Here is a 17,452-nt window from a genome sequence, read left to right as displayed (position 1 = left end):
GGAGCAGAACCAGGAAAACATTGTACACAGAGACTGATACACTGTGGTACAATCAAATGTAATGGACTTCTCCATTAGTGGCAATGCAATGACCCTGAACAACTTGGAGGAACCTACAAGGAAAACCACTATCCACATCCAGAGGAAACATTGTGGGAGTAAAAATACCCAAGTAAAACAACTGCCTGAATACATGGGTCAAAGGGATATGGTTGGGGATGTAGACTCTAAATGAACATCCTGGTGCAAACATCAACATGGAAATAGGTTCTGATCAAGGACACAAGTAATACCCAATGAAATTACCCATTGGTTGCAGGAAGAGTGGGTGGAAGGGAGGGAGGGAAATAATGTGATTATTGTAACCAAGGAATAATATTCTAAATTAATTAAATAAATTAATTCAAATGGAAAAAAATTTTTTAAATGAAGGGGTTCATGTAGTTCTCTGCCTGTTCCTGGCTGTAGCCCCTTCCTGGCTGCCCTGGCCAGACTGTAGGAGGGGAAATGACCAAGCAGACTTCAGTTTTAGCTGAAGCCTCTCCTCCACTCATTCAGGTCTGGGCTTCTCCCCCTACATATCCCCTTCTCACTCCCCAACTCCTTCACTGAAAAGACTTGCCATCCTTGGGAAATCTGAGGGGAGGAGACTGACCCACAGATACCTAAGAAGATATCTAATTTTGCAAAAAAGAAATGAAGGAAGGAGTCTATGGGGAAGTGTGAGAGACTGGTGTCTACACTGACCCCTACTGAAGTTTACCTTAATCCAAAAAGGCAGTGAGGAAGATAAATCACACAAAAGAGAAAAAAAGACTAAGATGACAATAATAGCTAGCATTTATTCATGTAGCCCTCTTTAGAACACTTGTTCTTTACAGCAACCCTGGGAGATGGGTGATGTTATTAATCTCAATTTATAGAGGAGGAAATGGATACCAAAAGAGTCTAAGTGACTTAACCAGGGTCACACTACTAGTAAGGCTAGATTTGAATTCAAGTCTTCCTGACTTCAGGTCTAGCACCTTAATTGCTGTGCCTTCACCACCTATTATCAGAGGATTTTCCTGTGGAAAATGGAAAAACTAGGGAGCAGTTGGGTAGCTCAGGGACTGGAAAGCCAGTTTTAGAGATGGAAGGGCCTGGGTTCAAATTTGGCCTCAGACCCTTCCTAGTTGGGTGACCCTAGGCAAGTCACTTACTTAACCCCCATTGCCTAGTCCTTGCCCTTCTGTCTTAGCGTTATTAAGACAGAAAAGAAAGAGGTTTTAAAAAAGGCTGTTGAGATAGGCCAGGTGAGAGGTGACAAAGGCCTGAATTAGGGTGGTATCAGTTAAGAGTATTTGCTCATTTATGAATTTAACATTTGTCAACTGTTTATTATGTACCCGCCACGAGATGCAAACCAGGTTGTACAGGTGAAACTTTGACGCCTTATCAGACAAGAGGGAGAGAGAGAAGAGTCAAGGCTGACTCTGAATTTGAGAACTTGGGTGACTGGACAGATAGTGATGTTCTTGACTGACATGGGGAAATCAGGAAGAAGAGAAAGTCTCAGGGGAAAGACAATGAGTTCTTAAAACTCATGAGGTGGCATGAGGTGAGTGTGAGATGGCAAGTAGGCTGATCTCAACAGGGATGAGAATTGAGCCTGTGGGAACTGATGAGATCAACCATGAAATAACGTAAAGATACAGTGGAGGAGAAGCTAGAAAAGTGGGAGAACCAGGGAGGAGGAGGTGTGGGAACTCAGGGAGGACACTGCATTCAGGAAGAGGGAGGGGGCTGGCCAACAGTGTCAAAGGCTTGGGGGGGCAAGGAGGAGGAAGGCTGATTCCCCAGTCATTGTCTCCCCCTGCTTATCCCACCACAATTCCTTTGATCTTCATTATTTTCCTGGCCAAGGGCTCTGTAAGACTTGGCCAAAATTTAGCCCCACATAGAAACACTGATTAGGAAGTTGATGAAGGATGGGGTTTCTACTGTAAAAAGTTTCCCTTCCAATCACCCTTGGCACAAATGACTCTCTCCTTCTAGAAAGTGTAGTTTCAGGGCCAATGAGAAAATGAAAGACACCTACTTTCAACCTCTCCATTATCTACTCAGACGCTTAGAATGTCATAGTTGGAAAAGACCTTGAAGGCCAACAAAATCTCTTCCAAGCCACCTCTGACAGTCACCCAGCCTTTGATTGAAGGCCCTGAAGCCACTGCTACCTTAGGCTGCTTATTCCACTTTGAGGGAGCACTAACCATTCCCCCCACCCCCACCCTGTAATTTCTACCCCACTCTCCTAGTTCTGTGCTGTTGGGATAATGGATAATTTTTAAGTGGTAGATAGCCTGTAATGCAATTTTTATTTGACTTTGGAATGCTACACATGTGCTCGTGTATGTATGTGTGTAATTTTAATTTTTTTAAACCCTTACTTTCTGTCTTAGTGACAACTAAGAAGGAATGGCAAGGGCTAGGCCAATGGGTAAAGTGACTTGCCCCGGGTCACTTAGCTAGGAATATATATGTGTGTGTGTGTGTGTGTGTGTGTGTGTGTGTAAACCACACTGCACACTGGCCTTCTAAGTTTGCTTGGCTTATAGATTGTACTGAAATGAATTTTAGTGTCCTTAGCTCAGTTGGTAGAGAAGACAAGTTAGGGAAAGCAGGGCCAGAGGCATGCTAAGGTGATCGAGGCAATGAATGACCTGATATTGGACACAGTTTGCCCTGTGCAGTCAATCAGTGGAGTAAAACGAGGCCTGCCTCTAAGTAGATTCTGGGTTCTTCCTTTTTCCACTCCAGCAGACCTTTCAGATAGGTTCTCAGTTATCTCTAGAGCCTCAAGCCAGGGGAGGGGACTGCCTGAGTCACAAGTCAGGGCTAGATGTTAAGCAGAGAACTTCCTCTTTCTCTTAGATGCTGTTCTCATCAATGAGGAGGGAGGAGAAGATGTACAAGAAGCAGGTACCATCTCTTCCCTCCTCTATATCCTTCTATTTCTTTTCTCTCTGGTCCCCACCCCAGCCATCCTTGTAACCCTGTTCAAGTTGGCACCAACTTCTCTCTCCTGGGCTACTGCAAACCCTCCATGTCCTGGGATTTCCTGGATCCCGATTTGTCCCCAACCTCCCTGTCTATCTCTGTCCCCTGACCACCGTACAAAGGTGGGAGCTTTCTTGAACGTGAGTTAGCCTGAGACCCTGTGGTTGCCTCAAGCAAGATAATAGCTGGCTGTTCTTCCTCCTCACCCTGGCGTCCTGAGCCACACTCCAGATCAGGGTATAGTAAAAGTGGACCTGGCCCAGGGCTGAGGAATTGGGTGGCATGTGCTGGCTGAGGTTGGGCCTGATGACAGAAAACTAGATCACTTCTCTGGTATGGACCCATTTAGCCCTCGGTTTGGCACCCTGTGGAAGGCCTGGAGGGGGTAAGATTTGGTCACATTCAGCTTCTCTAAGGAACCTCTTTCCACTTCTAACTTTTTGTGTTCTATTTGTCCCAAGGCACAGCCTTGCTCCACTTACCCTATTGGGCAGCTTCCAAATCCTTGTTTGTGCCTAAGTCAGTGTACCTCACCCTAGTACCTATCTCATACCAGCTCCTTTTTGGGAACAACATGGGGAGGGCAGAAATGGTAGAGATGGGGGTGAATCTGATGTGACAGGAGACACACTCTATCAGCACATCCTGGTCATTCCTCAAGGGACCATGCTAAAGACACCTGCCTTGTAAATAGAGACACATTTAACTTTATGCAAATGTTCATCACAACTAGGGGTGACAGAGGTGATATGTGTGCGGATTCAGAAAGTGAAACAGATATTGTTGGGGTGCTGGTGGGGGAGTAGGAAAGCTAAGGGCCAGCAGATCATGCCTCCCTCTCTCATCTCTTGGACTTGGGAAGTCAACACCCTGGAAAGAGTTTCTCTTGTGCAAAATTCTAGACTGAATGTCAAAGGGAAGAGGGAAAACAGGAGGGGAAGGAGTCATCCCCCGACTTTAAGGAGCAAGAGCTCCCCATCCAACAGGGCACATGGGATACATGAACAGAGCTATAAACAGGCATGCCTGCTCAATCATCCAGAGAAGGGATGAACCCAGACAGCTCCCCAGTCACACATGAAGAGGGTCCTCTGGGCATACGAACACCAACGGGATTCAGAAGGAAAGCAATGAATGGTCAGAGCTGAGTGGGAGTAACACGGAACACATCTTAGAGAGAATAAGTGACTGGACTAACTCGAGAACTGATTTTCCCTTTTCAGGAACTCTGACAGGCCAAATGTAGCATCATGAGACTCCTTCAGCTTTCATTTCTGGCTGCTGGTAAGGACTGTTCCTAGGGCTTGGATACCTAAGTTCTGGGAGCAGGAGCTGAGGAGGGAGAGAGGTTTTAGGGAAGAGGATACTATGGAAGAGTGGATGGCAGAGTGAATACTATTTGTCTGTCGGGGTCTCAAGTTCTCATTCTCCATGGGTTCCTCTTGTATATGAATGTGTGTGTGTGTGTGAGTGTGTGTGTGTGTGTATGTGTGTGATTTCCCAACTCTGCCCAGTCTTTGTGTGTAAATGTCTGTTTATGTTCTCTCTCTTATTATTCCCCCAAAGAGAATCATTTCCCTTCCTTGACTCTTACTACCTCTCTCTCTCTCTCTCTCCTCACCAATCTTTCCCAACCTGCCTTTGGGGACCCAGGATGCCTGGTTCTGTGTCTCGGTCACTGGGATGTCTGCCTGCCAAAGGACCTCAATGCTTGGGAAGGCACCTGTGTCCAGATCCCCTGCAAGATCAATATGAATATTGGAAATCTTCGCCGCTTTGTCTTGTACCACAAACCCCAGTATAACAACATGATGTACCAGGGGACTGTCCTTTTTGACAAAGACAATTCTAGTGAGGACAAAAGGACGCAACTTCTGGATCCCCGAAGAGAAAGGAACTGTAGCATGATCATCCGCAAGCTGCAAGTCTCTGATGCTGGAGAGTTAGGCCTGAGGACTATTGACGAGAAAGATGATAAGTGGATGGAAAAAATGAATCTCACTGTCAATGGTGAGGGTCCAGGGCAAGGGAGAGAATGGCATTGAGAGAGGGGGCTGGAAAATCAATCACAGACACACCTCCCCACTAAGCTGCTCATGGCCTCAGCTCTCTAAGCAAACCCTGTATACATGTACTCTTTCGTGTGGGGCCCTAGGAGGGAGCCGCAGAAGAAGGGAGGCAGGTCCTCTGTCATAGGGGATCCCAGGGTCTGCTGGGGAATGGAGCCCCTACCCTTGGAGAATTCTTAGTTGGACAGATGAGCAAGGATATGTAGAGCATTCTTCTCTCCAAAATGGGCAGACTTCTCACTCCACTTCAGTAAGCTACACCTACTGTGTGCCAAGCACTGTATTCAAGGTTGGAGATACACATACAAAAATCAGTTCCCTCTCTAACCACTTGGGTGAGGAGGAATTTCTCAGAGGGCTCTTGGGGCCAAAGTGTCTAGAAATGGAAAGAATTTCTTTTATTGTTACTACTGCTACTACCACTACTACCACAAAGTAGCCAGTAGGAAGTACTTATTTCCATGGTGCCAACCACTGGCTCCTCATAAAGGGGTCACTGAGTAGAGGGGTGGCTGGGGCCAGGCAAGGCTCTTTGGGAAGGAGGCCCAAAAGACTCCAAACCTCTCAGATAAGAGCTAAGAGGCGCCCCCTTCCTCCTCAAGTCCTATCTCTTCCTTTCTTTTCTCCCTCAGCATCTGCGCCTTCACCCCACATTCAGCTCCCACTGCAGCTTGAAGAGTTCCAAGAGGTAACGGTGACCTGCTTCCTGAACTACTACTGTTCTGAGTACCCTGTAAGCTTGCTGTGGTCCCTGGAGGGTCAGAGGCCTCTGCCAGATCAGGTCCAGGACTCATTCTCCCTTGAAGTCCAGAAAATCTCAACGGAGAGCAAGTTCACCCTCAGTCTCAACTGGACTCACCATGGCAAGAAGCTGGCCTGCCAACTCTGGCACTTCCCTGAGAAGCTCTCTGAGGAAATTGTACAGCTGGACGTGAAACGTGAGTCTCCTCCAGCATGTCGTCTCATGGGTCCCCTGCTCCCCGGCCGTGAAAGGGCCACATTTTCCTCACCATTGTAAGGATTGTTAATGAAATAGACTTTGGTGTTATTATATAAAAGCCTTGATGGGTTGACTTCTACTCTCCCTCACTCTTCCTGGGTAATGCTGTCAAGGGGTGCTTCTTGGAAAACTGGGGTTCCCCTGTTGTGTGAAGGTGATGGGAAGATGGAGGAAGGTCTCCCTTCTGAGATGATGTAAGAGGCACCCCAGATTTCCCTAGCATGAGGATGTTACAGAGACAAGCTTCCCCGGGACTTTGACTCAGCAGGGGAGGGGTCTTGGATAGCACTCTGTTATGGCTGATCTAGCCACAACAGATACCATTTCTCTAGCTCCTAGAACTAAGCCACAAGAGAAATATCTGATGACATGTAAGATTTTATGAGCAATAACTACAAGGAAAATTGGGGAGTTGGAAAGAGGAAGTCAGGGTTCCTGATTTATTTCCCCTAATGGTCCTTCACTCGGGCAGCTGTCAAGCCAATCTGACTTTCACTAACCCCTACCCATTAATTCTCTCAAACCTATCTATAATGCTATTGGGCTAAGGAAAAGTCTGAGCAAGTGAAAAGGGCAAAGGGAGAAAGCCGGGCTCTGGGGCAGAGAGTCCACGACCCTCCCAGGTCTGAAGAGTTTTGACATTCTGCTGAGATGTTCCTTGAGGTATTAAATTGATGAAATAACTTGGTGGGAATAATTTCTGGGCTATATACAGATGAATCCTTTTATGGCTCTTGGCAAAGATCCCCAGCAAGGAAATGCTTCCTGCCTGTTCAAGGTCTCCACTCAAAAGCCTCCTGAGTTCTTCACAGAACTTTGCTAAGTCCTCTCTTCTCTCCCAGCATCCTCTGCTCCCAACAGTTTTTGCTATCAATGACCCTTCTGTCACTTCCATCTTTACCCCTTTTGCAACCTGCCCTTACACCATCTTCCTGTGTGATGTGATGAGCACAGAGAGATGACTAATAATTTCTCAATTCCCTCCATTCCGGGATGAGCAAAGCCAGTGGGGGAGCTGGTTTTTCTCCCAGCACAGGCCCATCTCCTGCTGCCCTCTGCACTGCTCAGGGACCACAGACTCTTTTCTCCTCAGCCACAGTTTAACAGAGTTGATGGCAAATAGACAATGGGATACAGTTTGGTTTATATCAACAAACACTTGAGCAGGTTCTGTCCCTTTCCCAGGATGCTTCATCTCTGCAGTCTGCATTTGCATTGGGGTAGGGGTGGGGTGTCTCCTATGCTAGGAAGGCTCTGCTCCTGCTTTTCCTGGGTCCCCCCACATCTAATGGCTCCCTCTGAGATGACCTCCCCCTTCCCCTACAATGTGCACAATTGTTGGCCTGTTGGCTTGCCCAGTGGAAAGGGATCCCCTTAAGGGCAGGGTCTCTCTAGGGTTCTGCTTTTCTCTGTATCCCTGGCCCTTAGTACAGTGCCTGGCATACAGTAACTGCCTGATAACTGCTTGTGGACTCATTTAATTTGAAAAATTTTATTTAATTAATTTGATTTGGAATATTTTTCCATGGTTACAAGATTCATGTTCCTTCCCTCCCCTCCTCCCACCCTCCTCCTGTAGCCAACGTGTAATTCCACTGGGTTTTACAAGTATCATTGATCCAGACCTATTTCCATATTATTAATATTTACACCAGGGTGATCATTTAAAGTCTGCATCCCCCATCATATCCCTGTCGACCCATGTGATCAGGCAGTTGTTTTTCTTCTGTTTCTGCTCCCACAATTCTTTCTCATCAGTCCCTCAGAATTGTCCTGGATCATTGCATTGTTGCTAGTAGAGAAGTCCATTACATTCCATTGTGCCACAGGCTCTGTACAATGTTTTCCTGGTTCTGCTCCTCTCACTCTGCATCAATTCCTGGAGGTCTTTCCAGTTCACATAGAATCCCTCCAGTTCATCATTCCTTTGAGCACAATAGAATTCCATCACCAACATATACCACAATTTGTTCAGCCATTCCCCAATCGAAGGGCATCCCCTCATTTTCCAATTTTTTGCCACCACAAAGAGTGCAGCTATGAATATTCTTGTACAGGTATTTTTCCTTATGATCTCTTTGGGGGACAAACCCAGCAGTGCTATGACTGGATCAAAGAGCAGACAGTCTTTTAGTGTCCTTTGTGTCCTAGTTCCAAATTGTCTTCCAGAATGGTTGGATCAATTCACAATTCTACCAGCAATGCATTAATGTTGTGGACTCGTCTGAATTCAAGGTCTGAGAAATGGAGACACAGATAGAAACAGGACAGTTCTTTCCCTCAAGGGGCTTCCATTTTACTTTTGGTACAACACGTATAAAGGGAGATAGAAATATACTGGAAGATGAGGGAACAGAGAAAATAAACAAGTAAAGGCCACCAGGAAAGGCTTCCTCGAGGAGTCAGAACTTAAGTTGAGCCTTGCTAGGAAGAAGTCAAAAGTCCTGAGCAGTTGTCCATGTCATTGTCCATGTCATCCCCTCTATCCCTAAGTGACATGTGACATACAGACTACATGGAAGGCTCCTAGAGTATAGGCTTTTAGAAGCCCAGTCCCTGACTTGTGAGAAAGATGCTATTTACATCGAGAGAAAGAACTGTGGGAGCAGAAACACAGAAGAAAAAAAGACATGACTAATCATTTGTTTATATGGGTATATGATTTGGGGTTTTGGTTTCAAAAGATTGCTCTATTACAAAAATGAACAATATGGAAATAGGTATGTGATAACATTTGTATAATCCAGTGACAGGGCTTATTAGCTCTGGGAGGGGGAAGGGAAGAGGGGAGGGAAAGAAAATGAATATTTTTAAGAGAAAAAAAGGATTAGGAAAGGCTGGCTTTAAAAAATAGGATTTGAGTTGGAACATGAAGGATGTCAGGGAAATCTGTTGGTGGAGTTGAGGAATGAGAAAATTGCTACTTGAAGGAAAGCCAGAGAGAATGCCCAGAGCAGAGAGCTGGAGTGTCTTTTCTGTGGAATATCCAGGAGATCAGAGACAGGGCAAGGGACAAAGCATAAGAAGACTGGAAAGGTTGGAAGGGCTGGTTTAGGAAGGCCTTTGAAGATTTTGTATCTGGAGGCAATAGAGAGCCTCTAGACTATAGTTTATGTGTCCATTTGTTTCCCCCCTCATTAAACTTCTTAGGGCCAGGCATCAAATGTTGCCTTTCTTGGTATCACTACGTGATAGCAGGTACTTTAATAAATGCTGGCTGAATCACACACACACACACACACACACACACACACACACACACACACACACACACAGAGCAGCCCAGCATCTTCGCAATGAGTCCCCTCTCTCAGCCTTCAGGACAGTCTCTTTTCATTCAATTTGCTCTCTGCCCTTCCAGATACCCCAAAGCTGACTGTTGTGGCTTCCTCGCTAAAAGTAAAGGAGGGAGACTCAGTGACTCTGAATTGCCTGCTCCAGAGCAGCAACCCCAAGATCCGAGGCAGCGTCTTCTGGATCAAGGATGAAATGTCAGATAGGAAGACGGGAGAACCACTGATTCTGCCCAGGGTGACTTGGCAAGACGCCGGAAGTTATCGTTGTGGGGCAGACAATGAAATGGGCCAGGGGACATCTGAGCCAGTGACCCTGCAAATCCTATGTGAGCTGCTCATTGAGGTGGGGACTTAGGGAGGGATCAGAGGACATGGAATTGGGGTTGGGGGTGGAGAGAGCCACTGCTTCACGATGATTTCTTGGCCTTTTGGTGACATGTGTGGGTGCACATGCACGGAGTAGTTGAGGGGGAGACATGGGAGAATGGACTGGGAGTTTTTGCTGGGCGGCGGATCACCTCACTGACCTCATCCCGGCCTCTATCCCCTCCCTGCAGATCCCCCTAAAGATTCCAGGGTTGACCCTGGTCGAGTCGTAAAGTCAGAGAACCAGACTGTGGAGATGACTTGCCAATCCTCTGCCAATCCTCTTCCGACCAATTACAGCTGGTTTCAAGATGGGAAGTTAATGCCAGGAGAGACCAAACAGCAGCTCAGGTTCCAAGTGGTCAAGAGGCAGCAAAGTGGCCAGTACGCCTGCCAGGCTGAGAACAGCGAGGGCCGGGGCCAAGTCTCTGCGGCAGTCAGGCTGGATGTGTGGTGTAAGCTGGCCACTGGGCTGGGGAAAGGAGCTGTGTGCAGAACAGGCCCTGGGCGGGGAGGTGGGTGAAGAACACCTCATTACACTTTCATGAAGACGCTAATTGCTACTAATGATGACATAATAGCTGACGTTTATATAGTATTTCATGGTTTGTGGAAGACCTTACATATATTGTCTCATGTAAACTCTCAACACGGTGCAGGGAGTATGAGGAAATACCCATTTTACAGATCAAGATACTGAGACGCAGAGAGGTTATATGCTTTACTCATGTTCACACGCTTAGAAACACACTACCTTGCGTTGGGCTATAACAAACAAACACCGTAGGCACAGTCCATACTTCAGGAAGCTCCTAGCAATGGAGACTCAGGACACTGATTGAATGCAGCAAATGAGAGATTTCTGCTCTTCTCCTTGTCAAATACCTGAGCAAAGCTCTCAGCTCTCTTCTGGTAAAGTCAAGAGTTCTCTCCAAGATAGAGGAGAGAACAGAAGAGCAGGAGAAGGGTCTTTTAGGTGCTAAATGGGAGAGGCAGAGTACAAAGAGGGACGATGAGATCGCTGGGTCCACTGCTCACTTCGGCTTCTCTTCCAGATCCCCCCACTGGGGTGACCGTGACTATTAATAATCGGACACCAATCCAAGAAGGTGACACTGTGAAACTGTCCTGTTCCTATAATCAAAGTAATCCCAGCGTCAACAGATATTCATGGAGAACACAGTTACCCCAATATGACAGCATCCGTTCGAAATCTCTTACCATCAACAGCATCCCCTGGAATGCTAAGTCAGTCACCTGCACAGCCTGCAGCGCTCACTGTTCCAGCTCATCCCCTGTCCACCTGGACGTACAATGTGAGAAGATGGGGAGTGTGGGAAGAAGGCTGGGGCCCATGAGCAGGAGCTGAGAGCTGGAGGGCAGGCTGCCCAAGGGAGCTCCGAAAGGGGAACAGAGGACTGAGACCAAAACATGTAGGGGTTTGAAAGGCAAGCTGGGCATCAGGATGACTGGGCCAGGGGATGACTCACCAGGGCGGCGAGTGGGGGTGGGAGGACTGGAAGACAAAGTCCTTGGGTTCTTGGAGGAGAAGAGAGTCTGGAAGGGAGGACTGAGAGAAGAGAGAAGGGAGGACTGGGAAGCCTGGGTCTTGGGAGGGCTAAGAAGACAAGACACCTGGTTAATTCAACAGTGAGTTCTCTCTCCCTAGATGCCCCAAGAGATGTTAAAATCATTCTGATAACTCCCCAATCTGACATCCGGTCTGGAGATCAAGTCCATCTTCAATGTGACTTTAGCTCTAGTCACCCCAGAAATGTTGGTTATTCCTGGACTCGAAATGGGAAGCACGTCTATGAGGGGAAGTCCCTGAATTGGAGTTCCATCTCCCCAGAAGACTCTGGACTATACAGATGTTTCATTTATAACTCTGTTGGGAAAACTCAATCTCAGGAATGGGATCTGAAAATCCAGTGTGAGTGGTCGGGGTTGGGGGGAAGGCAGACTAGGACTAAGAGGGGCCAGCAGGGCAACCCTTTGGTCCCGTGAGGGAGAGATGGGATTGGGTATCTAGGTTTCTGACTCCTTTGTTCCCTTCAGATGCTCCCAGACACCTTCAAGTATCCATCATCCCTGGAGACACAGTGATGGAGAAGACCAGTGTAGTCCTGTCTTGTGAGGCTGATGCTAATCCAGCCATTGACTTTTACACCTGGTTTGACTGGAAAGGCCAAAAGATGGATAACTTTGGTCCAAAGCTGACCTTGTGGCCTGTGATGACCCACCAATCCGGGGCCTATTGGTGCCAGGGGACCAACAAGCTGGGCACGGGAGAGTCACAGCCTACCATTCTCACTGTCTATTGTAAGCCACCTCCACTCCCACCCCATTATGTTTCCATCCTCTCTCTTTCCTATGGGATATCCCGGTTCCTCATCCTGGTTTTCAGGTTCCCCGACAGTCATCCCCTCTCCCCACTTCTTTCATTATTCCCCACCAAGCCCGTGGTTCTAGTCAAACTCTCTTGCTTCTTCCTACGGATGAGCTTTCATCTGCCTGCCTGGGGTAGCTTTGGTTCCACAAGCCATGTCTCTCCCTTCCTTTTTGAGGCCTGGTTCAGGGTTCAACTCCTCCCAAGAAGCTCTCCCAGGTGAATCCTGCCTACTACAAGCCCTCCTTCAGGATGGATTTCCTCAGCTTCAAGAACTCAGTTTATATTTTTCTGTTACTCTGTATGTTGGTGGATTGTCTTTTCGCCTCCTCTCTCATATACATGTAGCTTTCCAAGGGGACTGACTTGGTTTTCCCAATAGGGCAGGAGCTCTACATAGGCAGAGGGGCTGTCTTCTTTCTGAAGGGAGCTCTCCAAGTCCCTAGTCCAGGGCGCTGCAAGCTGAAAACAAGGATGGCTGATTGATGGTGCCTTACTGATGACAGAAAGCAGCACTGTGGCACAGCCCAGTGGTTAATAAGCTGCTTCAACAAAGAAGTCTTTCCTTCCTTCTCTAGACAGCCCAGAGACCATTGGCAGGCGAACTGCCTTGGGGTTTGGGGTGTGCCTGGCCTTACTCATCCTAGCCTTTACGGGGTTCCAGTTTATCCGATGGTAAGCTTCCCTTTGGTATCCCTTTCCTTCTTTTCCCTTTAGTCTCAGAATCAATCCTATATATTGGTTCCAAGGCAGAAGAGTGATAAGGTCTAGGCAATGGGGGTTAAGTGACTTGCCCAGGGACACACAGCTAGAAGATCTGAACCCAGGACCTCCCTTCTCTGGGTGTGGCTCTCAATCTACTGAGCCACTTGGCAGTCTCCTGTTGTCTCTTTTCTAACCTTCTCATCACTAATCTCTATACCTAAGCCCAGTCCTTAGCTCACTCTTAGGACCCAAGTGTTCTGGGTCCAGGGATCCATCTCTCACTGAAATTCTCTCCTTTGTCCTACAGCTGGAAGAAGATACGAGGACTGCAAGATCTCCAGGCACAGCCCAGCAGGCAGGGATCTTTCTTTATCAGGAATAAGAAGGTAGGAATGGAGGACAAGGGGCCTGAGGGTAGACAGCTCTGACCTAGCAGAGGACAGGAGGTGTGATGGGGTACTCATTATTAAGGGGGAAAGGGACTTGAGGTTAAAAGATCTAAATTTAGGCCTCAGTTCCAGGAATTATTGGTTGTGTGACTGAACAAACTGAACTTCAGCCACTGAGCCTTAGTTTCTTCATTTGTAAAATGAGGACGAGAACACTTATATTACTAACTTCCCAGGGTTGTTGGGAGGACCAAATTTTCAAAGTATGTACATTAAAGTTGTTATGAGAGAACTGGAGAAAGGAGAGGGCAGACTCCTGGGGTTCAGGCTTAGGAGAAACCATGAGTGGGGACAGGGGCAGAAGGGCTGGAGCTGAAACCTCATTTCTTTTTCAGATAAGGAGGCCCCACTCTACAACAGCCCCCCAGTCCCTGGGCTATTACAATCCTGCAGCTGAGGAGAGGATTGAGTACTCTACCTTACAGTTTCCACCCCAGGCTCAGTGAGTGCCAGGAGCTGGGTACTGGGGAGAAAGGTGAAGAGGAAGAATAACTGGGTTCTAGAAAGAAAATGGGGCTAGGGAAGGCAAAGATAGAAGCTAGGGGAGTTGGGGGGCCTAAAGTGAAATAGAAATAGAGGAGGATGAAAGGGCTACAGAGAGGAGAAAGTCAATGTCAGGAGGCAGCTAGGTAGCTCAGTGGATTGAGAGCCAGGCTGAGAAATGGGAAGTCATAGGTTCAACTCTGGCCTCAGATACTTCCTTGCTGTGTGACCCTGGGCAAATCATTTAACTGCCTAGCCCTTATTATTTTTCTGCCTTAGAACAAGTACACAGTAATGATTCTAAGATGGAAGGTAAGGGTTTAGAAAAAAGAAAGTTAATGCCAGGATTAGAGATTAGAGATCCTTAGGCAGAGGTAGACTGACCCTGTGACACTTGAGGCAAGGATAATGTAGCAAGCCTGGGTAGATGACTGGTAGTTGGGTTAGGCCATGGGCACAAAGGGCTGGAAGGTGAAGAGGAGCTCTCCTTCTACCTCTTTTCGTGTATCTGATCACCTAGGTATCTGGAGAACTCAAGAATCAATCTCCAAACGGAGGATGAAAGTGTTACCTATTCTGTGTTGCAGAAATCCCACAAGGTAAGGAGGCAGGGAGGCTGAGGAGGGTGGAAAAATCAGGAAACTTCCTTAAACTGAGGGAAGTGGTTCTGGGCTGAGGAGGAGTCAAGGCCTGTTCCACAGGTTCTAGAACCCCTCAGCTTAGAAGCTGAAGAGGCCCACCAAGGCCTGTGGGCAAAAGTCATCTTGTCTATCTAAGCAGTTTCTCACTAGCTCCCTCTCTCAGATTCTCTGATCAAAAATGAAGAAGGTGAATTAAGAACACAGAGAGGTCACTTTCTAGTTGTGTGACCCTGGGCTAGTCATTTACCCCCACTGCCTATCCCTTCCCGCTCTTCTGCTTTGGAATCAACACACAGTAATGATTATAAGAGGGAAGGGAAGAGTTTTATAAAAAAAAAAAAGACACAAACAGAACATAGGAAGGACAGGGTGAAGAAAGGGAGAGAAATCACACTAGAGACGGGAGGCTGGGAAGATGGCACCTTCACTGCCCTCCTTTCTCCACAGGGTGACTATGAAAATGTGGCCCCAGTAGAAGTCTCTCCTCCAGAAGAAGAAAGTCTACACTACTCTGAACTGATTCATTTTGGAGAGAGGAAAAGGCTTCCTGCCCAGGAAGGGGTGGAATATGTGACTCTGAAACACTGACCATGGAGGCCAAGAAGCCTCAGGTCTGGAGGGCTGGATGAGAAACAGTGCCTAGAGTCTACATCTGCCAGCTAGCTATCTGGTACCCACCCAGAACTTAGGAGAAGATCCCCTGGCACTGCCACTGGGGTCCCTTCCTTCCTTGTTCTGACAGCCCTCAAAGCCTGTAGCTAGTCCCTTTTGTTCCTACCCACCCGCCCACCTCACACAGAGCACATGTTCTAACCCTCCATTCTCCCCATCTCTTTCTTTCCTAAGTGTAGTCTCAAGCCCTCCCTGCCCTAATTAATCCCTTTTATTACCCTTGGTCCTTTCTTCCTCTCCGTAGCTAAATCCCTAATTCTCCCTCAGCTTCAATGCTCCTATAAAAGCCCTATGTTGAGGGTAGGCCCTACAGAAGAAGGTGCTTGGGAAGAAGATGAGGGAGCTGAGTTCTATCAGCTCTCTCCCTAAAGCCTTAACTCAGTGTTTTAATTCTAAACCAACCACTGCACAGAGATAGCTGCCCAGATCTTTACCCCTCTCATGGAGGACTTTGGGGGATATAGAGAAATAAAGCCCCTAAACTCAAAGAATGGCGGCCAGTGAGCTATTTTCATTCTATCTAGGTCAATGCATTCAGGAATGGAGGGATGAGCAACAAAGACATCATGAGGGTGGGGAGCAAAGAGAGGAGCCTCCAACATTGCATGGGTGGAGAGGAGAGAGGGAGAGAGAGGGAAGGGGAGAGAGAGAGACAGAGAGAGAGAGAGAGAGAGAGAGAGAGAGAGAGAGAGAGAGAGAGAGAGAGAGAGAGAGAGAGAGAGAGAGAGAGAGGGAGGGAGGGAGGGAGAGAGGGAGAGAGAAAGAGAGAGAGAGAGAGAGAGAGAGAGAAAGAGAGAAAGAGAGAAAGAGAGAGAGAGGAAGAAGAAGGAGGAGGAGGAGGAGAGAGACAGAAACAGACAGACAGACAGAGACAGAGACAGAGAGAGGATAAGGATGGAAGTGGGCTGAAACATCCCATAAATCCTGCCAAGGAACTGTGCACAACCAGAAGAACATGTGAACAATACCCAGGTGATTGATATGGGGGGCTGAGGTCTCTGGGCTGCAAGTACAAGTGGCTCAGTTTCCCAGTCATATAGGTAGAGGTTCAAACAATGTTCTATTCCCGTACTCACTGCCTTCTGTGCAGAAAAGAGCAAAAGTGACCTAAAGTTGCCCTGGGGTATTTAACATATCATTAGCATCTCATTTACATTGTGGTTTGCTCACCTCCCCCAACCCCCCCAGCAGGCAAACAGAGTGAACCATAGGTAAAGTGACATCAATTCCTTGGGAACAGCAGGACAACAACTGCCCAAACAAATGAACCCTTCCTTAGTAACTAATCCAGATAAAAAGCATTCCTGAACACCTTTCAGGGCCTTCTATCACCAGGCCTTTCCTATCACTACCAGGGCCATCTTACCACCAGGCATTCCCATTGCCAAGGCCACTCCATCACCAGGCAGCATCCTCCTACTCTCACTAAAGCTTTTTCATTTGCCATGGAGATTGTCTGAGCCAACCTGAGCCATTAACTCTTTGGACAAGACCCCAATCTTACCCCCTACATCAGTAATAGCTAATATTGCCTATGTGTGATTATTTCAATTGTTATCTCATTTGATCCTGACAATACTTCTGTGAGCTAGATACTATTATTATTATCCCCCTTTTACAAATAAGGAAATTGAGGCAGAGGTTAAATGACTTGACTTACACCTTGTGTCTAAGGTCTTCTTGACTCCAGGCCTGATGTTCTAACCACTGCACCATCAAGCTGTCATAGACCAGCATGGCCCCTGACCCCACAGCTGTTGGAAGGAGTAGGTGGAAAAAGAATGGCAGGAATGACAGCCATCATGGTGGGCTCAGGGAAGCCCTGAGAGAGAGGGTACCAGGGCTGTAGGACCCTCAAAAGTGATGGTTCTAGGCCTGGAGAGGAGACCTAGGTCCATTGTCTCTTTTAGGGAAGACAGAAAAGGTGGGCCAAAAGGTGCTATGGAGAGGACATGCACCCCCTAGAGTTCAGTTGTCCCCAGCACTTCATTTAAAAAAATTATTTAGAATATTTTTCAATGGTTACACAATTCATGACTTTTCCCACCTCTCTTCCTTCCCCCCTTTTGGAGCTGACAAGCAATTCCACTGGGATATACATGTATCAGTGTTCAGAACCTATTTCCATGTTATTCATGGAGTGCAAGAGAGTGATCTTTGTACATTAAAATCCCAATCATATCCCCATCGAACCACGTGATTGAGCATATGTTTTTCTTCTGCATTTCTGCTCCCACAATTCTTTCTCTGGATGTGAATAGCATCCTTTCTCATAAGACCCTCAGAATTGTCCTGGATCATTGCATTGCTGCTAGTTGAGAAGTCTATTATGTTCAATTGTCT

General features: G+C 47.2%; 1 protein-coding gene across 1 annotated transcript; it reads left to right on the top strand.

Annotated features, from left to right (window-relative positions):
* The first annotated feature begins 2,652 nt into the window (after positions 1 to 2,652).
* On the top strand, positions 2,653 to 15,738 carry CD22 (CD22 molecule). The gene is made up of 14 exons (XM_001369696.4): positions 2,653 to 2,961; positions 4,263 to 4,323; positions 4,693 to 5,049; positions 5,741 to 6,046; positions 9,470 to 9,730; positions 9,962 to 10,225; positions 10,826 to 11,086; positions 11,440 to 11,703; positions 11,829 to 12,092; positions 12,738 to 12,834; positions 13,172 to 13,250; positions 13,649 to 13,755; positions 14,317 to 14,395; positions 14,885 to 15,738. Exons 2-14 carry the CDS (start codon positions 4,290 to 4,292, stop codon positions 15,023 to 15,025), a joined length of 2,514 nt encoding a protein of 837 aa, XP_001369733.3. The 5' UTR covers positions 2,653 to 2,961; positions 4,263 to 4,289; the 3' UTR covers positions 15,026 to 15,738.
* The last annotated feature ends 1,714 nt before the right edge of the window (positions 15,739 to 17,452 follow it).

This window comes from Monodelphis domestica, chromosome 4 (assembly GCF_027887165.1).
Source record: "Monodelphis domestica isolate mMonDom1 chromosome 4, mMonDom1.pri, whole genome shotgun sequence".
NCBI classification, from domain to species: Eukaryota; Metazoa; Chordata; class Mammalia; order Didelphimorphia; family Didelphidae; genus Monodelphis; species Monodelphis domestica.
The sequence above is the reverse complement of the archived record's forward strand: the minus strand, read 5'-3'. Positions and strand labels throughout refer to the sequence as shown.

Excerpts from the sequence above, each read along its gene's own strand:
- CD22 (XM_001369696.4), top strand. The coding sequence starts at position 4,290 with ATGAGACTCCTTCAGCTTTCATTTCTGGCTGCTG. Across the intron at positions 6,047-9,469 it reads TGTACAGCTGGACGTGAAAC|ATACCCCAAAGCTGACTGTT; the intron begins GTGAGTCTCCTC and ends CTGCCCTTCCAG. Across the intron at positions 11,087-11,439 it reads TGTCCACCTGGACGTACAAT|ATGCCCCAAGAGATGTTAAA; the intron begins GTGAGAAGATGG and ends CTCTCTCCCTAG.